Genomic DNA, 24,768 nt, shown 5'->3' with positions numbered 1-24,768 from the left:
TGGCTCAAAGGGCCGAATGGCCTACTCTTGCACCTATTGTCTATTGTATCATATTTTTGGATGTTAAGCAATGGAGAGGCACAAATGAACATAGGCTTGGACGATTTGAACATATTAAATGGAGATAAAATCCAGTTTTAAAAACAAAAGCCAGGAGATTGCAGGCTGACAAAAGTACCTTAAAAGTTCCTGAACATGGAAATTTTGAGAAGTTTAAAATTGGTAAAGGTATCAATGGAAAAAAAAAATAGACTGCTTGTACCACACATAATCTAGAGGGCAGAGAAGTGGGGATTTCGGCTGAGGGTGGGAGTACAAAAAGTACATATTTGAAGGCAATTGCAGAGGGCATGTTAGTTTTAGAAAATAATGAACATTGCATATTGAAAAGAAAGTCAATATAGATTGTGGATGGTATAGATATAATATAGTTAGCTAAGGATAAGGCATAGCGAGACAAGAATTTTTAACAGTTTAGAAAGCATAGCATTACATGAAAGCTCTAATTGCTTTTTGGTCGTTGGTGCCAAGGTGTTTTCTTGAACGGCAGCTCTTCGTTTGGTGAATGCACCCTTGAATAACTCCCCTTCCCATTCTTACCCCCAGTGTGCTTTTGAAGAGGAAATTCCAGAATTCAGATCCAGTGCAAAAATGGCAAAATACTTCAAAGTTCTCACATGCCTAGAGTTTTACCTTTTAGGTGATTGATGTCATAGGTTAAGCAAAACTACTCTGGTAGATTTTATTTTATTTAGTAAAATAGCACAGTGTAGGCCTTTCGAGCCTACCCAGAAACTCCCAACAATTCTGAATTAACTCAAACTTAATCACGGAACAATTTACAATGACCAATTAACCTACCTAATACATCTTTGGACTGTGGGAGGAAACTGGAGCACCCAGGGAAAACCCACGCATTCCACAGGGAGGATGTACAGACTCCTTACAGATGGTACTGGAATTGAGTTCCAACCTCCAACACCCCGAGCTGTAATAGTGTCGTGCTATATGCTACACTACCATGGCGCCCACGATGTGGCAGATAACTGCCTCATTTAGGCAAGTACTGTACAAAGCAGATGATGGCGTGAATATTTACCATGGAAAATATTGGTCTTCATGATTCCAGACTCTCCTTAGGCCAAGAGAAATAGAATACCAAGGCTTCAAACAGTCTTGTATGGCCCAAGTTAAATCTTTAGTAGAAGGAGGCAGTCAGTGGTCATCTAGTTTGCGGTGAGACCAAAAGCAACAGTCTGGAATTCCAACTTTCTGCAGAAAGTTGTGGCTCACCACAATCTGGTATCAGCCAGCCTAACATTTAATTAGCATCAACGACCTCATTAAAAACATGTACAATCGCCTAGTTATTATGGTACTAGGAAAGCGAATCTAAGACCACGTTCAAACCCTACCATGATAAGCTTGTTAACTGAGTTCAAGGGGCAAAACTGGAATTCATTTTTAGCTAACTGAGCAGGTTACTGGCTCAAGTTATCACAAAGGGGGCGAATGTCATGACCAGCTATTAACAATTAAAACTATCCCACAGGTCTTAAGAAGAGATCAATTGCAGTTGAAGCAGATTACAGGAGTTGTCTAATATTTAAATCTAACCTAGGAAACAATGAAACAGTCCCTAACAGGATATTCTGAAAAGTTATAATGAGTTTTCAGTGGAGCAGTTGAGCAGAACCATCCTATAGGGTTCAACTGGGATATGCAGTCAAATATGTGGAGGGGTGTAGTGGAAGACTATTAAGCTCATAGACAGGAGCAATTCCAAGTATCTAAATTGAGAGCTATGAAAAGTCCCTCCAACTGCACCATTAGCCTTAGACACTGGCAAGTTACCTTTCCCATCAATCACTATTTCTACTAATTAGGACACATATTTAACATACACATGTACCATCGCATATTTAAGACCATTACGACCCCATATTATCCAACGTTTTGCATTGGACTGGAATTTCCAATGGCTATGAGTTGGAGTCAAGGGCACTCACATCAACATAAATACATGGTTGAGGAGGCCTTTAAAAGTGTTAATCCAGTGACCTGTACAACTGATCATTAATGCAAATATCTAATCAGTCGATCATGTGGCAGCAACTCAATGCATAAAAGCATGCAGACATGGTCAAGAGGTTCTGTTGTTGTTCAGACCAAACACCAGAGTGGGGAATAAATGTGATCCAAGTGGTTTTGACCATGTTGGTGCCAGACATGGTGGTTTGAGTATCTCGGAAAATGCTGACTTCCTGGGATCTTCATGCACAACAGTCTAGTTTACAGAAAATGGTGGGAAAGACAAAATGACAGTGAGCAACAGTTTTGTGGGCAAAAGTGCTTTGTTAAAGTCAAAGAAGAATGGCCAAACTAGTTCAACTCAAATAGCCATATGTTACAACAGTGGCGGGCAGAGCAGCACCTCTGAATGCACAACATGTCGAACCTTAAAGTGGATGGGCTACAACAGCAAAAGACCACAAAGATACTCAGTAGCCACTTTATTAGGTAAAGGAGGTACCTAATAAAGTGGCCACTGAGTGTACCTGGGATCCTCAGGATGCCATTGGAAGACCCAGAAGAAAATCATAAACTTCACAATCCATAAGGCAAGTCTTTAGTTTTGTCTCCCAAATAATTTGTCACTAAGATTTGATAACATTGTGCACAGAAACACTTAGAATTTCTAACCCTTGGTCTGTTCCATATGCGCACTACTTGCAGATTCTCTCCTAACAAATAAGAACACAAAATACAGGGAATGCTCAGTAGGTCAGATATATCTGTCAGGGAGAAAAACAGAATAACCTTCCCTCAGGATTAGAAAAAGTTAGAAATCAAGCTTGTATTAAATTGCATGAAAGGGATTGTCTGTAACAGGGAAAGTAAAAGTCATCCAATGCACATTTCTCAGTCAAGGTCATGCAAAAAGTATGTTAACACAACATTAATATTTATACTGTTTGGCAAATCACACTTGCAGAAGTCTGCAGATTTCATTTTCACACCAGTAGCTAAAATTCCCATCTAATACAACAGATCCCAAATATTTCACCTCATCATATCAACTTAAAAATGAACTGAAAATTGCACAGGGCTCTTGCTTGCATCAGTTATGTCTGCTACAGGAAGTGATTGCAACAACAGGCACATCCTGCTTTCAGTACAATTGCTTTCACACAATACAACAATGGCTGAACACTTTAAAATCCTATCACAAACAAGAGAAAAATCTGCAGATGCTGGAAATCCAAGCAAGACACACAATGCTGGAGGAACTCAGCAGGCCAGGCAGAATCCATGGAAAAGTGTACAGTTGACGTTTCACCCCGAGACCATTCATCAGGATTGGAGAAAAAAAGATGAAGAGTCAGATGTAGAAGGTGGGTGGAGGGGAAGAAGAAACGCAAGGTGATAGGTGAAACTGGGAGGGGTGAAATAAAGAGCTGGGAAGTTGATTGAAGGGCTGAAGAAGGGGGAATCTGATAGGAGAGGAAAGAAGGCCATGAAAGAAAGAAAAGGGGGAGGACCACCCAAGGAAAGAAAAGGGAGAGGACCACCCAACAGAGATGATAGGCAGGTAAGGAGATAAGGTGAGAGAGGGAAAAGGGAATGGGGAATGGTGAAGAAGTGGAGGGGGGCATTACTGGAAGTTCGAGAAACTGATTTTCATGCCATCAGGTTGAGGGTTACCCAGACAGAATATAAAGTGTTGCTCCTCCAACCTGAGTGCGGCCTCTTCGCAATGTTAGAGGAGACCATGGGCTGACACGTTGGAACGGGGATGGAAAGTGAAATTAAAATGGGTGGCCATTGGGAGATCCTACTTTTTCCAGTAGACGGAGCATTGGTGCTCAGTGAAGTGGCTTTCCAATCTACGTCGGGTCTCACCAATATACAGGAGGCCATTATTTCCACTGTGGGAATCATTATTTCAAATTAACTCGAACAACAAGCTAGGATTTCCATTTGCCAGGAACAAAATGCTTTTTTTTCTAAGTTCTGCATCTAAATTTGTATGGTAATTCCCAGCCTCCCAGCTGCTTTAAGTCTTGAAGCTAGTAATTTTGAATGGAAAATACTGGAGCTAATATCCGAATTGTCACGTACAAAGGGAGATGTGGCCATTTCTAGAAGCACACTTATTTCAAAACAGTTTACCATACAATTTTACATTCAAGAATTTTTTCTTTGACAAAATGGGTAACCATTTTAAATAAAGAGAGCATTTTCTCCAGGTTTACTTCTCCTGCATTGCAGTAGTCATATACTTTGGAGAAGATTAAGTGAAGGGAGAGAATTTTCAAGTTTATGCTGTTGAAATCAAAACAATTTCAGTACTGGTTGTGCACATATCTTCTATATACGCTATCAGCTTCAAATAAACAACATTGGTAAAATGAATACGAACAAGTGATCTGACATCAAGATTGAAATTCTGGTGTGCTACTGCAAAAATGTCCACTTCCAAAATTTAATATGGAATAATCATAAAAAATCATTAAAATATAACATATTGTAATTGAAGAAATTACAGAAATAAATGATTTTGAAGTTAAAACTAGATATTAGATTGTCAAAAATTTTAATAAATTATTTACATATAACATGACTGGTATATACTTGTAGGTAAAAGTAAGAAGTATAGTTAATAGATTTGATAAAGAACTAAATTTACAATAAATAACCAATCGTTTCATCCTGTTTCTATCGATGAAGTTTGATTTAGAAGTTTGGTAATACCGTTTAAAGAAAAGAAAAAAAAATACAAAGCATTTTTATTCTGCTACGCTTGCTTTTTCTCTATCACCTGCTGAAACCCTGATCCGTCTTTCTACAACGTTTACAGGAGTACCATCAAGGGTGTCCAGTCTGGCTGCATCATTGTGTGATACAGAAGCTGCAAGGCATTGGGCTGCAAGACCATACCAAGGATAGTAAAAAAAACCAGCAGGAGGATCATTGTGGTCTCCGTCCCCTCTCCCCCCACCATTTGTGACATTCACCTGGAGTGTTGTACACAAAGGGCCTGAACCATTGTTGACCATCCCTACCACCAGACTGGGTAACAGCTTTTTCCCTCAGGCTGTCAAACAAGTGAACATCTTGCCACCACCGAGGTCTCATCACAAAGACAGTGAGCTGTTTACTGTACTGTTTACCTGCACTGTGCACTAGATCCACTTCGAACTATATGTTGTTAACTTATTTATGGTAACATTTTGTCTTATCTGCTGTGTGTTTTGTGGTTGCATAAATAAATAGGTATCCATTAGTCTCATGAGACCATGGATTTGCGCCTTGGAAGGTTTCCAGGGCGCAGGCCTGGGCAAGGTTGTATGGAAGACAGGCAGTTGCCCACGCTGCAAGTCTCCCCTCTGCATGCCACCGATGTTGTCCAAGGGAAGGGCACTAAGGCCGATACAGCTTGGCACCGGTGTCGTCGCAGAGCAATGTGTGGTTAAGTGCCTTGCTCAAGGACACAACACGCTGCCTCAGCTGAGGCTCGAATTAGCAACCTTCAGATCACTAGACCGATGCTTTATTGCACTGCAGTCCAGAGGAACATTGTTTCGTTTGGTTGTATACATGTACAGTCAGATGGCAATAAACTTGAAATTGAACATATTTCTGTTTTTCTTTTTCCTTATGTTTTTCACTCCAAACATGGAACTCATGACCATATTAGCAACTATAAAATCCTATTCCTCCATAACTCAAATTTAAAAACTAAGTGCTTAATGACTCAATGCTGTTTTGAGATGTGTTTTACTATCAACAACAGAAGAAACAAAGCAGTTAAATTTAAATTCTAAGCATTTCTGGATCCCTCTAAAACACATAAATCAGCTGTCAGTTTCAATTAAAGTACTTACTGTTCTGGGTTCAAATGCAAACAGAGCTCTGTAAACCTTCACTTGACCTGAAAATCAAAAATCAAAACAGCAATTACTGCAATGAACTATTATTCAAAGAAGCAAAGTGAGATGTAATCTTCATATTCAAAAACTGCGTGTAGATCCCACGTATATAAAACCCTCAGTGTGCACGTCTTGTGTTGCAAAGCATGAGTTTGACTGTTTTTCGTCAGAATGTTTTTATTTAGTTGCTACCTGCCCTGCATAACACACAAAACACCTTTGATCATAAATCCATCCAGCAATAACCTGCTTAAAATATGATCAGAACCACGTAAGAAAAGGACACAGTGTGTCCTGTGGAGTGATTCCATGGGTAGACTATCAAAACCATTGATTGGTTTTAAGAACCAGAATCAGGATTAATATCACTGGCTTGCATTGTGAAATTTGTTGTTTTGTGGCAGCAAAACAATTATTATTGTTTTCTCTGTTTTGCTTCCAGTTCCTTGTGCTGGTGAGGGCAGGAACAGGGAGATAGGGGATCTGAATGTGTGGCTGAGGAGCTGGTGCAGGAGGCAGGGATTTAGATTCTTGGACCACTGGGATCTGTTTTGGGGTAAGGATGAATTGTACAGAAGGGACGGGTTGCATCTTAACAGACGGGGGACCAGCAAGAAGGCAGGTTTACCACTGCTACATGAGTGTGTTTAAACTAAGTAGTAGGGGGGAGGGGATGAACTGGAAATACAAGGATGGAGTTAAAGGGAAAGAGAGAATAAGAAAAGTTAAGAAAGACAACAGAATTAACGGGGCAGAAAGCTCAGGAAGGGATCGGAGAGTATGGCCAACTGCAATAGGAATCGATGTGAAAGGTGAGGGGAGTAAAGGTATTACTTTAAATGGATTAAAAGTATTATATATGAATGCACAGAGTACAAGAAATAAAGTGGATGAGCTTGAGGTTCAGTTGGAAATTGGCAAGTATGATGTTGAGGGAATAACAGAGACATGGCTGCAAGAGGACCAGGGCTGGAAAATGAATATTCAGGGTATACATCATATCGAAAGGACAGACAGGTTGGCAGAGGGGGTGGGGTGGCTCTGTTGGTGAGGAATGAAATTCAGTCACTTGCGGGGGGGGGTGACATAGAATCAGGAGATGTAGAGTCAGTATGGATAGAACTGAGAAATTGTAAGAGCAAAAAAACCTTAATGGGAGTTATCTACAGGCCCCCAAACAGTAGCCTGGATATAGGGTGCAAGTTAAATCAAGAGTTAAAATTGGCATGTCACAAAGGTAAATACTACAGTTGTTATGGGGGATTTCAACATGCAGGTAGACTGGGAAAATCAGGTTGGTACTGGACCCCAAGAAAGGGAGTTTGTGGAATGCCTCAGAGATGGATTCTTAGAGCAGCTTGTATTAGAGCCTACCAGGGAGAAGGCAATTCTGGATTTAGTGTTGTGTATGAGCTTGATTTGATAAGGGAACTCGAGGTAAAGGAGCCATTAGGAGATAGTGACCATAATATGATAAGTTTTAATCTACAATTTGAGAGGAAGAAGGGAAAATCGGAAGTGTCAATATTACAGTTGAACAAGGGGGACTATGGGCCCATGAGGGAGGAGCTGGCCAAAGTTGACTGGAAAGATACCCTAGCAGGGATGACAGTGGAACAACAATGGCAGGTATTTCTGGGAATAATACAGAATGTGCAGGATCAGTTTATTCCAAAGAGGAAGAAAGATTCTAAGGGGAGTAAGAGGCAACCGTAGATGACAGGGGAAGTCAAGGACAGTATAAAAATAAAAGAGAGGAAGTATAACATAGCAAGGATGAGCAGGAAGCCAGAGGATTGGGAGACATTTAAGGAGCAACAGAAGATAACTAAAAAGGCAATACGGGGTTGGGGAAAAGATGAGGTATGAAGGTAAGCTAGCCAAGAATATAAAGGAGGATAGTAAAAGCTTCTTTAGGTATGTGAAGAGGAAAAAAATTAGTTAAGATCAAAGTTGGGCCCTTGAAGACAAAAACGGGTGAAATTATTATGGGGAACAAGGAAATGGCAGACGAGCTGAACAGGTACTTTGGATCTGTCTTCACTAGGGGAGACACAAACAATCTCCCAGATGTAATAGTGGCCAGAGGACCTAGTGTAACGGAGGAAATGAAGGAAATTCGCATTAGGCAGAAAATGGTGTTGGGTAAACTGATGGGACTGAAGACTGATAAGTCCCCAGAGCCTGATGGTCTGCATTCCAGGGTAATTAAAGAGGTGGCTCCAGAAATCGTGGATGCATTGGTAATCATTTTCCAATATTGTATAGATTCTGGATCCGTTCCTGTGTATTGGAGGGTAGCTAATGTTATCCCACTTTTTAAGAAAGGAGGGAGAGAGAAAGCAGGCAATTATAGACCAGTTAGTCTGACATCAGTGGTGGGGAAGATGCTGGAGTCAATTATAAAAGATGAAATAGCGGCATATTTGGATAGCAGTAGCAGGATAGGTCCGAGTCAGCATGGATTTACGAAGGGAAAATCATGCTTGACTAATCTTCTGGAATTTTTTGAGGATATAACTATGAAAATGGACATGGGAAAGCCAGTGGATGCAGTGTACCTGAACTTCCAGAAAGCCTTTGATAAGGTCCCACATAGGAGGTTAGTGAGCAAAATTAGAGCACATGGTATTGGGGATAGGGTACTGACATGGATAGAAAATTGGTTGGCAGACAGGAAGCAAAGAGCGGGGATTAATGGGTCCTTTTCAGAATGGCAGGCAGTGACTAGTGGGGTACCGCAAAGCTTGGTGCTGGGACTGCAGCTGTTTACAATATACATTAATGATTTAGATGAATGGCTTAAAAGTAACATTAGCAAATTTGCAGATGACACAAAGCTGGGTGGCAGTGTGAAATATGAGGAGGATGTTATGAGAATGCAGGGTGACTTGGACAGGTTGGGTGAGTGGGCAGATGCATGGCAGATGCAGTTTAATGTGGATAAATGTGAGGTTATCCACTTTGGTGGCAAGAACAGGAAGGTAGATTACTATCTGAATGGTGTCAAGTTAGGTAAAGGGGAAGTACAACGAGATCTGGGTGTCCTTGTTCATCAGTCACTGAAAGTAAGCATGCAGGTACAGCAAGCAGTGAAGAAATCTAATGGCATGTTGGCCTTCATGACAAGGGGAGTTGAGTATAGGAGCAAAGAGGTCCTTCTGCAGTTGTACAAGACCCTGGTGAGATTCCACCTGGAGTATTGTGTGCACTTTTGGTCTCCAAATTTGAGGAAAGACCTTCTTGCTATGGAGGGAGTGCAGCGTAGGTTCACAGGGTTAATTCCAGGGATGGCGGGAATGTCATATGTTGAAAGATTGGAGCAACTGGGCTTGTATACACTGGAATTTAGAAGGATGAGGGGATCCGATTGAAACACATAAGATTATTAAGGGACAGGACACGCTGGAGGCAGGAAGCATGTTTCCGCTGATGGGTGAGTCCGGAAGCAGAGTCCACAGTTTAAGATTAAGGGGTAGGCCATTTAGAACGGAGTTGAGGAAAAACTTTTTCACTCAGAGAGCGGTGGATATGTGGAATGCTCTGCCCCAGAAGGCAGTGGAGGCCAAGTCTCTGGATGCTTTCAAGAGATGGATAGAGCTCTGAAAGATAGCGGAATCAAAGGTCATGGGGATAAGGCAGGAACTGGATACTGACTGTGGATGATCAGCCATGATCACAGTGAATGGCAGTGCTGGCTCGAAGGACCGAATAGCCTACTCCTGCACCTATTGTCTATTATTGTTATTTTTGCAATAGACAATCAAAAACTGTAAATTACAATAAGTGTATATAAAGAAAGAAAATTAAATTAAATGAATAGTGCAAAACACCGCCTTTTTGAGGCATTGCCTTCCAAAGGTATCCTGGATTCTGAGGAGGCTAGTGCCCATGATGGACCTGGTAGAGTTACAACTTTCTGCAGCTTTTTCCAATCCTGTGCAGTGGCCTCTCAATAGCAGGCAGTGATGCAACTATGACCATAAGATACATGAGCAGAATTAGGCCATTTGGCCCAGAGTCTGTTCCACTATTTCATCATGGCTGATCTAATTTTCCACTCTGCCCCAACCTCCAGTCTTCTCCCCATATCCCTTCATGCTCTGACCAATCAAGAATCTATCAACTTCTAATTTAAATATACATAAATGTATATTTAAGGAAGGACAGTAGCAGCTGTATTTCATAAATATGCATAAACTTGAAAGTGTTTTTGGTGACATACCAACTCTCTTCAAACTCCTAATGAAATACAGCTGCTACTGTACTTTCTTTGTAATTGCATCAATGTGTTGGGCCCCGGACAGATGTTGCCACACAGGAACTTGAAACTGCTCACCCTTTCCACTTCTGATCCCTCGATAAGGACTGCTGTGTGCTCCCTCACGCTCCCCTTCCTGAAGTCCACAATCAATTCCTTGATCTTACTGAGACTGAGTGCAAAGTTGTTGCTGTGGCCTTACTCAACCAGCTGATCTACTTTTCTCCTGTACACATCATCATCATTTGAAATTCTACCAATAATAGTTGTCCGGCAACTTTATAGATGGCACTTGGGCTGTACCTAGCCACACAATCATGGCTGCATAGCAAGCAGAGTAGTGTGCTAAGCACACATCCCTATGGTGTGTCATTGGTGTCAGCAAGGAAGAAATGTTATCACCGATCTGCACAGACTGTGGCCTCTCAATGAGGAAGTCAGGGATCCAGTGGCAGGGGGAGGTTTAGAGGGTCAGATTTTGAGATTATGGATTAGAACTGAGAGTATGATTGTGTTGAACGCTGAGCTGGAGTCCATGAACAGCAGTCTGAGGTTGATATTGCTATTGTTTGGACTAAGTGGAGAGCCAGTGAGATTGCACTTTGCACTACTTGCTTACTTATACATCTTTATATAATTTTTAAGATATATCTTTATTGTAATTTATTGTGTATTGCTGCCACAAAACAACAAATTTCACGACATCCACCAGTGATATTAAATCTGATTCTTTCGGAGTTGATCTTAAATTCAACAATACCTCCCAACCTTATAAAAATATAAACCATATCAAAACCCCAACAGATTTCAACCCTTTGCAAGTTCCGTCCCATTGAGGCTGAGCTACGATGGTACTCAACAGAGACTTCTTCGAGCTCAATTGCGGAAACAGCTTCATTTCTACCTTTATTGGCTCTCTTTTTCCCTTTTCGAGGTTGGTGGGGCTCTGTCGAAAACCCTGACCTAGAGCTACACTCAAACTTTGGTTCTCTGAGGCGACGGGACCCACTCCCAGAGCTCACTGACTGGCTGTTTTTCAATATTCCAAGGATGCAGCCTAGAAGGCGAGCATGCCTTTGAGGTTCTGAGGCTTTGCAGCCCTGGAGACCAGCAGATTCTATGCCAGTGCTGCTGACTGAAGCATTGCACACGGAATATTTTGGAACAGCGAATCAGTTGTCAGAGGGCTCCGAACTTGGATCTCGCTCTCTCGCTTTCTCTCATTGGTGGGGGAAGAGGTTTGTTGCCAATTCTCGAGTCGGAGAACTCGGGGGGGAAAGAAAGCAATGTGGCAGGCTTTAACACTGTAAATCAGCAAGTTGTTTGTTTTTGTTGGTCTCCCCTTTTGCTGTGAAAAGGTGATACCTCTCTGTTGCTGTATTAGGGAAAAAGAGAGCCTGTGGGATGTCGAATTGTCGGCTCAATGATTAGTTTTGTTGTACTACAGATCATGGTCTTTCTCGGTGACTTTGCTATCGCTTGCTTGGTGGGTTGAGGGTGCTGAGGCTTTTTTTACTGAAATAAGTGGGGAGGGGGAGGGTTATTGCTTTGCTGCTGCTTGGGCATGGGAGGAGAGAGTAGGGGAGGCTTTGGGGTTCCAACATTTTTACTGTCACTCATTCTTTGGGGCGCTCTTCTGTTTTCGTGGATGTCTGTGAAGAACAAGAATTTCAGGTTGTATACTGTATACATTATGTGATATTAAATGGAACTATTGATGGCATACTTATTTTTGATTGCTATGAATACAATGCCCAGCATTTTGCCTTAGTTTCTTTTATTCAGTTCATTTGGAACAAAATAGAAATCCAGCAGAAAAATTCATTTTCTATTGAATCCACTATCTCCTTTTTCATAATATAATTTAGAAATGTAATGATTTTCTACATATACCCAATTTTGTTATAACACACAGATCCAATCAAAATACTCTTCCTGCTCTCACGTTTCTCCTTCAATGGCCTGTGTGCTTTTGCTGTAATTACTTATCTGGTGCAACTACAAGAAAGTCATCCATTTGACTTCTTACATCTTTTTTAATGTGCAGTTACAGTCAGAGAAGCCCTAGCAGCAAGTTTGCATGTAGCAAAGCTCCCATTGTCAGAAATGTTAAAATGACCAAATAATGAAGGCAAATTGAGGAACAAACACATTAATAACACTTCCTCCGTTTGAGCCACACCTTTTACACCTGACTGAATGAGCAGACGGGGCCTTGGTTTAATGCATGTTCACAATTTTCAACGCTGAACCATTAACTCTGTAGCTTCAGCTACAAAGTACTCAGCACTGAGTATCCTGTCTTTAAACCTATCCACCTTCCAGACACTTTTCCTCTTAAAATCGAGGCAAGAAGACTGCAACTAGCGGGCCATTGTCTATGCCACCCCGAGCTACCTGCCAGCCTAGTCATCATATGGGAGGCCAAGCATGAGAGGATGAACCCTGGGCGCCCTCCCAAGACTATGGTCAACACGCTCCTAGGAGACAGCGGCATGGCTGATGTAGATGAACTGAACACACCGATGAGGGGGAGGGAGAAGTGGAGAGTCTGTCATCATGCCCAATACCGGCCCCCTAGGCCTGAGTCGACGTAGTAGTAGTAGTTTCCTCTTAAGACACACCTTACACCAAGGTATGTCAAAGTTTAGGATTGTCTGTCCTGACGTTTCTGTATGCTGCTCAGTATTCAATGTTTTTAGAAACACTTGTGCAAAATAGTTTAAGTTGTTTTATTATGTTAAATTTCTGCTTAAATAGATGCTGCTGCTGCTGATGTTTTTAAATGCTGTGCTATAACCAAGCGCAATACTGGATTTAATAAATTATCCTTCTCATAATATTGAGAAAGTAAACTTGAATAGACTATAATCTCTTCACTGAAGGTTACATAGATCTTCGGGACTAGACGTAGACATAGAAGAGTTCAGCACAGGAACAGGACATTCAGCCTATAATGTTTTGCTAAAAAGCAAATCAAAAACACCCAAACACCAATCCCTCCTACCTACACCATGTCCATATCCCTCCATCTTCCAGCTGCCTATCCAATGTCTCTTAAAAGCCTCTAATGTATTTGCCTCTACGACCAAACCAGCCAGTGCATTCCAGGCATCCACCACTCTCTGAGCAAAAGACTTACCCCTCGCATCCCCCATGAACCTATTCCCTCTCACCTTCAATGCATGCTGCCTGGTATTAGACATTTCAACCCTGAGAAACAGATGCTCTCTGTCCACTCTGTGCCTCTCAATTTTGTAATATCAGGTCTCCCCTCAGCCTCCGATGCTCCAGAGAAAACAACCCAAGTTCATACATCCTCTCATGATAGCTCATGCACTCTAAACCACACAGCATCCTGGTAAACTCCCTCTCCAAAGCCTCAAGATCCTTCCTGTAGTGGGGTGACTAGAACCATACGCAATTCTCCAGATGTGGCCTAACCAAAGTTTTATAAAGTTGCAACATGACATTCTGACTTTGGAATTCAGTGCCTTGACTAATAAAAGCAAGCATTCTATAAGCCTTCTTAAGCACCTTATTGACCTGTGTAGCTCCTTTCAAGGAGCTATGAACTTGGCTCCCAAGATCTCTCTGCTCAGCAATACAGTCAAGGACCTTGCCTTTAACAGTATACTGTCTCCTTGCATTTGCTCTACTGAGGTGTAAATGTTTGAGACTGTTTCAGATCAGATTCTGCTGGCAAAGAAAGAGGTGCACATTCGTTATCTATCCAGCCCATTAACCAGAGTACCAGGCACAATGGTTAATAATACCCTTTCACAATTAGTGAGGTATCTGAGTTACTTCACTTCCTTTGGAGATATTCTTATGATAGAGTAGCTTCCATCCGTTTAGCACATATTGTTTTCAAGTAAAGTGACTTCATCCCATAAAAAGGCAATGAAAGCAACTTTGACTCGAAATTGATAATACTGAGAAGAGAAGAAAAGAAAAAAATCAATAGCTTTTTTTCTGCTCCAGGAAGAAATATCTAAGGAAATTGTATTCCATTCACAAGCCTATTTATTTTATGCTGGCTTAAAATCAACAGTTTTGTGAGGATGATATTTCTATTATCCCTCCAGAAAGACAAAGACATCATCTCTGAAATCATGTTATCTAGTGTACCCGAGAACAAGTTTTCTTATGTCTCAAAATCATACTTTGTTTCCTCAGTACATAACAGTAAAGGTCCCTATTATGGCAGATGAAAGACCTGTACATGAAGTGTCCAAAGACACTACTCCGTTTGGGATCAGCTACTGTAAGTCTTTAGTGACTAATAGTGTTTTCGTTTGATTCAAGAACTGGTTTCACATGGCATCACATTTTACTTTTTCTGAACACAAAACTATTGGAACTTTTAACCCACGAAATCTGATTATGGTCCAACTTAAGTTGTGCAAAGGTGGCTTTCAGTTACAACACAAAACAATTAACAAATGCATATGTAAATCACAAAGTTAAGTTTATGTTTTAATGTCAGATTTTAAACAATTATAGTTGGCAGTGGCAATCCATGTGACTAGTAGTGCAGATAGAAAGAAATACAAACCAAATGTTTGAAATCCCATGTGACTGACTCGTAATCTAGATAAAAGGATCATTGTTTTCTGTTGACAAAAGGTCATGACTTCAGAAGTAAAAGCTAATGAATGATAGCAGACATATCACAGAAATTTATAATGTTTTCCAAACCTCACTTAATGTTTTAATAATAAATAATTATGGAAGAAATACATGTAATAAAATGTCATCGGCAGATAGGACTCTGATCCCTTGAATCAAGAAGAGAGAATGAACCAAACTATTCCAACATCTTTATACATTTTAATTTTGTTTTGCTGGGAAAACGTCAAGATTAGCAAGACTGTAGCACTTCTCTTACTCCAACACTGCCTCAAATGATTATATGCCTCACTATTCAAATGCACTCTTGGGTATTCAAAATACACCCTGAAACTTGATGTTTTTCAAAAATCTTCAGCCTAGCTGACACCAATTCCCATTCACTCACCCATGTTCTCAATTATTTTCTGCTGCCCTGCAGCCTTCAGAGATACCTTTATCCTCTCACCGTCCCGCGATTTATTTACATTACCACTGGCAGCCATGCCTTAGTACCAAGGCCCGAAGTTCTTTATTTTCGTTCCGAATCTTTTGTACCTCTCTTTCCACTTTTGAAAGAAAATAAGTTTTAGGTTTTTCCCGAATATGTCCCATGTCAAACTTTGAATGACAACGCTTCTGTGAAACTCTTTTGGGACGTTTTGCAATACTGTCAAGGCGGTTTTAAATACAAACGCTGTCTGATCTTGAACGATTTCCTGGCAAGCATAGCGCAGAGTTTAAAAAATGACCATTCATTAAAATAGAGCAATTTAAGTAGCTAAAGATCAGCGGTTCGATGACATCTTAAAAAAGGAAACTTCAAAAGTCTCATCATTTTTACGCCAAGTTCTCGTTGAGTTTTAACTTACTGCTCCATGACAATCAACTCCAAATAAATACAGGCATCTCACCTGGCTTGGCTGGTTTGGGTGGTGGCTTCGACATCTTTGCTAGAGCTAGTTAACAATTAATTTTGTAATTTAAAAAAAATCCTTACACCGAATACAAAGAGTAGCCCAGAAATTGAGGAAGTGCAAGAGCGATACGTCCAAAACTGGCGGGGAGGAACCAGGAAGAACAACACGCTGAGCGCGCTGACGTCATATGCCCCGACTCGGGGCCCAGATGTGCGGGATGACGTCACCAGGTGACTCCCGTGTGGTCGCGTGCTGGCAGACAGGTAAACGGCTCGCGGGGTGCGGTGACCTGCTTCATGTCCACGGAAAGAAGTGGTCGCCAGAGACCGAGATCCGGTCGACACCCCGACAGAATGTCACCCAACCAGCTGCTCTCCGGCATAACCCCGGTGTGGTGTCAGGAGGCCGGAGAAAATGTCGGTGACCAGCGCCCACGGCAATCGCCACATGCTTGAAGTTTGGCGGGGCTGGGGGAGTTTGGTGGGGTGGTTTGCGGTCGGAGAAGTTGACTTGTCGGTTTCAGGATAGCGTGTGAAGTCCGGCGCGTTGCAAAATATGAGAAGGCAGATGAAGGAGGAATAAAAGCAAGATGTTGTAGATTCTGGAAAAAAAAACACGAGATAACAGAAAATTCTGGAAGTACTCAGCAGATCCAGTAGCATCCATGGATAGAGAAATAGTTTTTCAGTTGGTCACCTTTCATCAGAACAGATGTTAAGCCACCAGCTAAGCATCTCCAGCAATCCCCAGATTATATACAGTACTGTGCAAAAGTCTTAGGCACACGTATATAACGAAGATGCTTAAGGCTTTTGCACAGTACAGTACTGCATTTGTCAATGTGAAGCAGGGAGCAAATTTATAAATCTGGCAGGAGCAAAGGCTGTTGGGAATGGTGAGGGTGGAACACCGCTGGAGGGTGTGGGACAGGGGGCAGAGGAGTCGTCCCAGGGGCGGGGCAGTGGTGTGGGTGCAGACAAACCCAGCCCTGAGACACCAGGTAAGGCCATTTGATTGCAAACAACTATAGAATGTCATCATAGAATGAGACATTGATCATTATAGGATGTCTCTGGTGCATTCTGCTCTATCCCCTCTCTCTGTTCCCTTCCCACTCTCAGTCCACAATAGAGACCCATATCAGAATCAGATTTATCATCATTCACGTTATGAAATTTGCATTTTTGTGGCAGTAGAGTGCGATACATAAAATTACTACAGTACTATGCAAAAATCTTGGGTATCCTACCTATATATATGTGCCTAAGACTTTTGCACAGTACTGTAGACTCTGAAAATATTTTGGTGGGTTGAAGGGAGTCAAATTTGAATGCACTATTTAAGAAAGAAAAATAAATAAAAGCGAAGAACTGCTGTTAGCCTAATGTCAGTAATAAGAAAATTGTTGGGATCTGTAAATTTTATGATTTACATATTTTAAACCTATTTCTATTTGAAACTTTCTCTCATCGCATAATGCAAGAGAGAATAATCAGAGATTCTTCAGTGTGTTCATGTAACTAATCCCCATCTCTCTGGAATTGTTCTAGTAAATCCCTTGTGACCTTCCCTAATGCTTTCATATTATTGCTCAATTGTAGTGAGCTGAATGACATACTGCAGATTTGACAAAACAAATGTCTGGTAATGTCTTGGAAGAGGTACAGTTGACGTTTCAGGCCGAGACCCTTCGTCAGGACTAACTGAAGGAAGAGTTAGTAAGAGATTTGAAATCACTTTCAAATCTGTTACTAACTCTTCCTTTAGTTAGTCCTGATGAAGGGTCTCGGCCTGAAACGTCGACTCTACCTCTTCCTAGAGCTGCTGCCTGGCCTGCTGCGTTCACCGGCAACTTTGATGTGTGTTGCTTGAATTTCCAGCATCTGCAGAATTCCTGTTGTCTGGTAATGTTTTATCCATATTTGTTTTTCTTCTGGTTGTCTATACTTTTTCAGATGGGCGAATGTAAAATTTAGATGGTGTCAATGATGAAGGAACTTGTGTCCAGACAACTGTTGCAGGGTTTAAATTGTGTCAGATAACTGAACTGAACATGTTTTAACTTTGAGCTTCAGAAGCCACCAGACAAGTGTATAGCAAACCGGATGCTTTAACCCATGCTACAGTGAGTCAACTGATCATTCCCTAATCTGTGAAACATTACTGATTACAACACAGAAAGAAGAAATAGATTAGGTGATACAGAGTTGTAGAAACAAAGAATAGCTGCACAGTTACAAGCTCCCATTGACATTCCAAGTTAGTGAGTAAAATAAAACTCCATTAATGTGGAAGGCTTCGAACTCTGGTGCAGCTGTATGACAAATTATTCAGAATCTTGGATGTTATTCCAATTAACACTCCCAAGACTTTTTCAATTCTTTTTGTAGAAATGTTACAAAGAATAGTAGAATAATAAATTTTCCAGTGAACCTGATAAGTTTCAAGGAAGCTTGGGAACTAGGGCCCCAGTGAGTTTAAAGGGAACTGGGAACTGGGACCTGATAAGACAGATTTTGAACTTCGAGGGTTTTTTAAACAATCAAACAGCAGCTTCTAGGAATTTTGCTTTACTGACATAGGATACACCATCCATGTTTATTTATATGTGAAGTGTTCTTGTGCAGTGTGTTGAAACTCTGACTAAACACCAAGTTAAACCAGAGCCAATGAAGACAGGGTCGTAGTAAGATTAACCATTTACTGTGCACTCTTCCACATTAACATCGTATGGTGAAAACTGTTGATAAAAAAAATACAAAAACATATACAGCGTCTGTTTCATTCTGGAGACCACGCGCACTCTCTTAGCGAGTGCCTCCAGCCGCCCCGAGTAGGGGACAAAGGGGGGGTCGCGTCAAACCGCCGCTGGGCCCGAGCGCACCCCACGTTTGAAATTGAAAAGCCGACGCGCACCACCCTAACCGCCGCTTAACAGAAACCACGTTAATATTTTTACTTCAAATACTTTCATAGGAACTTACAGCGTTGCTCCTATAATGTTTCTTTGTGGGTGGACATGGAGCTGTTCACGATCATGCTGCACGCATGGCACCCATCTTCACACCTTCCCGAACCGGAGGTTACATATAAGACGAAGTGGAACCGTAGGTGACGTCATCACATGCCGCGATATACCATAGACAATGAATTTACCTTTGTTATACTGTAACTTAATTATCAACCTTTAACTAGAAAATAGTTACAAACAAATCATTTAAAACGTAGACCCAACAAAGTCAAATAAATGCCTTGGGGCAACACACTCCCCACCTGACCTTTGTAAGGTCACTATAAACATGGTATAGAACTTTAGTCTCTAGATCAGTCTTTAGGTAGAAGTAGAACAACCTCTGTAACTGGTCTCGGGTTTCCTTTTCAGGGTTCGTTGTAAAGATGTGAACCGGTTGACTGCCTGCTCTTTGTTGTTTGGTAAGCGCTGGCATGGTACTCTAAATGGTAGTGGGCCGACCCAGTTGTTTGCTTCATCTGTAAAAACCTTTGTGTCCATTATTTTTAAGAAGGTGGCATCTTTCACCGATGGAGCAAGTTTATTATCGAGCTTAGTTTGAGCAAAGACTGACAGTCCCAGTGTCTTCGCAGTTACTTTACTATGCTCGTGCCTTTGTTGTGCTTCCTTGATACATGCAACACTTGTGGAGGGCTGAGAAATTGAACGGCGGCCTCTCTCTAGCACGTTAACCTTGAGCGTGTTAACTGTCGGTTTGTGTACGTTGCCAAGGCACACCTCTCCTATCACCACCCAGCCCAGATCCAGATGTTGGGCGAAGGGGGCGTCGTGTGGTCCATTGACCTGCTGTCTGACTTTGTGCACCCTAAGAACGTGTCTTCCAAGTAGCAGGAGTATTTCTGCTTTCAGATCCAGTTCTGGGATGTGCTTGGAAATGCGGTGGAGATGGGGCTGGTGTAGCACTGGGCTTGGCGTCGGAATCTCAGGTCGGTTATTTAAAATCTCATTGCACTCTAAGAGTGGAGGGAGACTGATGATGACTGCCATCCAGCAACTCGAACTGGAAGCCTTCTGCCTTCCTGCCATATGTTTCTGCGATGCCAGAGCAAGTTCTGAGGTAGTATGGGAATGGATTACCCTTTACGCTGAACAACTTGAAGAACTGTGGTCTCACTAGTGAGCAGTTGCTCTAGTCGTCCAGAATTACGTAGGCTTTGATGGTCTTGTCTTTGGCTCCCTTAGGGTATACCTTAGTGAGGCAGATCTTTGAGCACGAATGGCTCGACTGACCTGGACTGCAAACTTCTGTGCAGCTCGAGCTGACAATAGTTGTATCAAAGTGATGCTCTCCCTCCCTGCCATCCTCTTGTGGGAGTGGAGGAGCCTTGGCAGTTTGTGGTGGCGGGCCGGGATGCATGGCTACATCGTGATTAGTGCTGTTACATTCCAAGCACTTTATGGGGAACGTACACTCCTTAGCGAGGTGGGAGGTAGAGGAACAGCACTTAAAACATGTTCTTTTTTCCTTGAGAAGGGCATTTCTTTTGTCAAAGGGTTTGTTTCGAAACATTCTGCATTTTTTGAGGGAGTGGGGTTTGTTGTGCAATGGACAATTCTTGCTATGGTCATCGTTGATTGCGGAGACTTCAGTATGCACTGAGACGGGCTTATTGATGACAAAATTGTTCAAAATGGGTTTGACTGGCTTGGTGTGAGTTGTCGTACTGCCTTCATTCATGAAGCTAGGGTCATTTTGCCTCTTTGCCTCCTTGCACACAAACCTAAAATACTCGAAGGGAGGGAATCAACCATTGTTCTCTTCCTTGTACTCTGAGCTAATAGACACCCATCTTTCCTGCAGCCCAAATGGAAGTTTGTCCACAATTGGTCCAACTCCGCGTGAAGTATCCAGATACAACAGGCCAGTTAAATAGCCGTCGTCTTTAGCACCTTGAATCTCCATAAGTAAATCTCCGAGTTCTTGTAATTTAGTGTGGTCCTTGGCTGACACCCGAGGAAAATTGTCCAGCCGTTGAAATAGCGCCCTCTCAATAATTTCAGGAGCCGCATAGCAGTCCCGAAGTCTCTCCCATGCTTTGTGTAAGGCTAGCTTGGGGTTGTTGATGTACACTGAGCGTATGCATTTCACCTGTTCACTTGATTCCTTTCCCAGCCATTTAGTCATAAGTCCAACTCTTGGCTTGCTGTGAGCTGGACTCCGCCGGTGGCACTGGTGAATAAGGAGTACCACACATGGTAATTTTCAGGCTCATCATCAAACTGGTACAGTCCTGAATTGATGAGGTCTCGTCGCACTAAATACTGTGCCAAGGGTTCTGCTGCGGGTGGCGTGCTAGCTGGGGGAATATGTTGGGGAACATATCACTGAGCGTGTACGTTCATGATGGGATTTGATGGGACTTCAGCCTTTGTCTCTGATCTCGCCGGATCTGGTAAGTTCGGTATCGGGACGTATTCGTAGTCAGCCCTTTCATACTTGAATTTGTGGCAAGGTTGCAATTGTGAGTTCTCTTCCCCAGGTGGACGTGATGCAACGAAGCTTCCCTGTGATTTCACACGAGATGGGATGCCAACAGGCAAGTATGGAGAGGGAGAATGAACCTGTAGGTCAATTTGAGATTGAACATATTCACTGGTGTGTTCCAAATTGGCCCTTTCTGACGTAGTTTTTCCTGCTTCATCTAGAACGTGCATTTCTTCAGCGTTTTCCAACACTTGTGCTTCCACCGTGGCCACATCAGCTTTTCGTTGTAGTGTCAGCACTTCTAACTCTGTATCTACCCTTGGTTTTCCCCTTCTCTGGCAGCCTTTTCCTTTTGGTTTTCCACTTCTCTGGCGGCTTTTTCCATTTTCAGTTTTGCTTCTTGGTTAGCGTATGACGCTCGCACCTTGGTGGCTTCTGCTTTAGTCTTGCGAGGGCAGCCACACTTATCAACGCCCTACTGCTCTTGGCGCTGAGTGCAAGCGACTTTATGCTTGATTGCGAAGCCATTGTACCACTTGTTAAAACATCTAATGATTACGCCTTTTCACTGTAGTGTTCTCGTGCAGTGTGTTGAAACTCTGACTAAACACCAAGTTAAACCGGAGCTAATGAAGACAGATTCGTAGTAAAGTTAACCATTTACTGTTCACTCTTCCACATTAACATCGTATGGTGAAAACTGTTGATAAAAAATACAAACATAGACAGCGTCTGTTTCATTCTGGAGACTACGCGCACTCTCTTCTTTTAGTGAGTGTCTCCAGCCGCCCTGAGTAGCAACCGAGGGGGTCCTGTCAAACCGCCGCCGGGCCCGAGCTCACCCCGCGCTTGAAATTGAAAAGCCGACACGCGCGCCGCCCCAACCGCCGCTTCCTTAACAGAAACCGCGTTAATATTTTTACTTCAAATACTTTCATAGGAACTTACGGCATTGCTTCTATAATGTTTCTTTGTGGGTAGAAATGGAGCTCTTCACGATCATGCTGCACGCATGGCACCCGCCTTCACACCTTCCCGAACCGGAGGTTACACATAAGACACAGCGAAACCAGAGGTGACGTCATCATATGCCGCGATATACCATAGACAATGAATTTACCTTTGTTATACTGTAACTTAATTATCAACCTTCAATTTTAACTGGAAAATAGTTACAAACAAATCATTTAAAATGTAGACCCAACAAAGTCAAATAAATGCTTTAAGGGCAACACAATATGAATATACAAAACAATGGTTGCTTGACATATATATCCCACAATATTGTAATGAATATCATCGGATGCACACAAGACTGATAAAGCAAAACAATTACTGAAAGTGGTGACAGAGATAAAACTAGTTCTGCCATTTGAATATGGGAGTTCAGATGTACGGGTTTACGTAAGTCAGGTATTCATGATTCATGATCCAGGATCAGGCTGTAATGACCACAGATGTGGAAATAGTACTAAGTTCACTGCAGTTACATTTATGCATAAAACAGCTGTCATATGGTAATTTCTTACATGTGTATAACTTTCTGAAGTATACGAACTAGAAAGTAAAAGGCAGAATTGCAAGAACATGAAAGTTTCCATGGATCTTGGGTGAAGTCTTGGTTAGAGCAAAATTGAAGAGTTTTAGAAGCGATTATATTGGAGATAACAAAAGGGTAAGGAAAAGAGAAAATGACAGGAGGGAAAACAAGCCTTGAAAGAGCACAGGAAAAAAAACGTAACAGTTAGTTATGGCAATCAGTGGATGAACACTAAACGATCGAAGGCTTAAGTCATCTGGTCAAGGTATATGTATGTAGTTTAATTTGTAAGTACAGAAAAGGGGTGTGAAACAGCAGCTTACCATGTTGCAACTGAGTTTAGTATCTTTTTTTGTTTGTCTCTTAGGGGAGGTGGAGTACACCCTAACACAGCCTTGGCTGAGAAACTCATCTGAAGAACTGAGCCTATATAGTACAGTATGCCATCAGCCTCCATTTGAGGCTGCTATTTTAGATTATACACCAAATTTTTGGCTTGTGGCTTAACTTAACTCAAGTTTACCTTTCTACTCATTCTTTGAAATTCCTAAAATCAGTTTCCTTCTGGAAAACCCTTCGAACTTCGAATTATAAGGCCTCCCATTGCTAACACAGTTGTCTAAAGGTTTCCTATATGAATTGAGGATGTAAATTTATTACCATTTTTCAGGATTAACGGTAGCTGATATCTGCTTCATACTGGTGATCAGTCCCTGAGAAATTGCTTTAGTGAGCTGGAATGCCAATAGTGCATCCTTAGCAATTATAGTAATTTTGAATGAGCTAAGTAATTAGTAAAAATCTGAGTTTCTCAATGTGAACGTTGACCAAAGTGAAGTTTTAATGAGCACCTTAAAAAGAGGAGCCATCAAAAGGTAAGTGTAAGGAAGGAATTCCAGACTTTAGATCATAGGTAGTGGAAAGGTTGATCATTCAAACCTAAAGCAAACAAGAATTCTAGATATATGAACAACAAAAGAAAAGTATAACAAAATTAAATAAACAGTGGATAAATAAAACAGTGAAACAAAATACAAAAGATAACAATTGAATGGTTATGTTGTTCGTTTAACTTAGGCTATTTTCACTGTACCTCTTTAAAAAGGTAAGAGTACCATTGATCTGAATACTCACATAAATGGTGGGACAGGAACAGACAGATACAGGTTAAACAATATTATAGATGTAATGCATTCCACATTAATAAGCACAGTGACACAAATATTTATGTCTGTGTTGCTTTTAGCTATGAGGGGGACCTGAGTTTCATCGGTTCTTCAGCAACTACATTTCACAAAGACAAAAATGAAGCAAATCATTGTTGGAATTGGAGGGTAGGTATCAGTGAACTTAAATTACATTTGTTGAGGTTATTCCTGAGTTTGTGGAATTAATATGTACAAGTTGATGAGTCTACTTTCTTATCATTCTTTTGCACCAATGATTTGTAGCAAGTTGAGATTTTTTTTAAATATCTGGTCATGTTCTTCTCAAGTGCTCACTCGAGTTATAAAGATTTGCATACGCTTCAGTTTTCAGGTTCTGGAAGATCATACACAGATTTTACACAGGGTCTTTAGGCATTTCCTCAAGTGTGGCAGGTGGAAAATGGGATATTGTGTGCTAAAGCTGTTAGTACTTGACCTTTGCAAAACCCCATCATCATGACTGAAAATGCCCAGTGCCTTGAAGGATATTCCTGCTCCATTCAGAGTTTCATTGATTAGACATTCCCATAGATCAGAAAAGATTTTACATTTATAGGAAAATTTGAATACATACATAAAGCTTTCTCTTTGTTCCCCGGAAACCTCTTTCTGTCAGGAATGTAGAGGAGGCTCTGCCCAAAAGAAGAGCAGCGGAAATGATTTAACTGTGAGCGGTAGCTTTAACAATAGACTGCAAAATAACAAACCACAAACCAAGTGAGAACAAATACAAAATCGGACAGGCAACAAGATCACTGGAGGCTAGGAGCAACTGGTTGAGGCGGGTTGGTTAGATGAGTAGATAACTGGATGAGAACTGTGGTTAAGTAGGCTGCAGA

The 24,768-nt window shown here is 41.6% G+C and overlaps 2 protein-coding genes across 11 annotated transcripts in view; one reads left to right on the top strand and one right to left on the bottom strand.

Annotated features, from left to right (window-relative positions):
- ostf1 (osteoclast stimulating factor 1) overlaps positions 1–15,891 on the bottom strand; it is a 49,424-nt gene extending 33,533 nt beyond the window's left edge. The window contains exons 1-2 of the mRNA XM_072281542.1: positions 15,720–15,891; positions 5,889–5,935 (exon numbers count right to left, since the gene is read on the bottom strand). Of these exons, the coding sequence (XP_072137643.1) occupies positions 5,889–5,935; positions 15,720–15,753 (81 nt within the window). The 5' untranslated portion in view covers positions 15,754–15,891. The remainder of the gene's footprint in view (positions 1–5,888; positions 5,936–15,719) is intronic.
- Positions 15,892–15,913: 22 nt separating this feature from the next.
- LOC140211615 (nicotinamide riboside kinase 1-like) overlaps positions 15,914–24,768 on the top strand; it is a 34,979-nt gene continuing 26,124 nt past the window's right edge. For 7 of the 10 annotated variants that reach the window (XR_011889531.1, XR_011889530.1, XR_011889532.1 and 4 more), the window contains exons 1-2: positions 15,914–15,988; positions 23,968–24,055. Coding sequence is in view for 6 of the 10 variants with exons in the window: in XM_072281540.1 (XP_072137641.1) it covers positions 24,027–24,055 (29 nt within the window). In the remaining 4 variants the exon portion in view is untranslated. Of the gene's footprint in view, positions 15,989–17,820; positions 17,851–22,175; positions 22,257–23,967; positions 24,056–24,768 lie in introns of those variants that run through there. The other 3 variants (XM_072281535.1, XM_072281534.1, XM_072281537.1) reach the window with 3 other exon arrangements.

This window comes from Mobula birostris, chromosome 17, assembly GCF_030028105.1.
Source record: "Mobula birostris isolate sMobBir1 chromosome 17, sMobBir1.hap1, whole genome shotgun sequence".
In the NCBI taxonomy this organism is placed as follows: domain Eukaryota; kingdom Metazoa; phylum Chordata; class Chondrichthyes; order Myliobatiformes; family Myliobatidae; genus Mobula; species Mobula birostris.
This window is presented reverse-complemented; position numbering and strand designations above follow the sequence as displayed.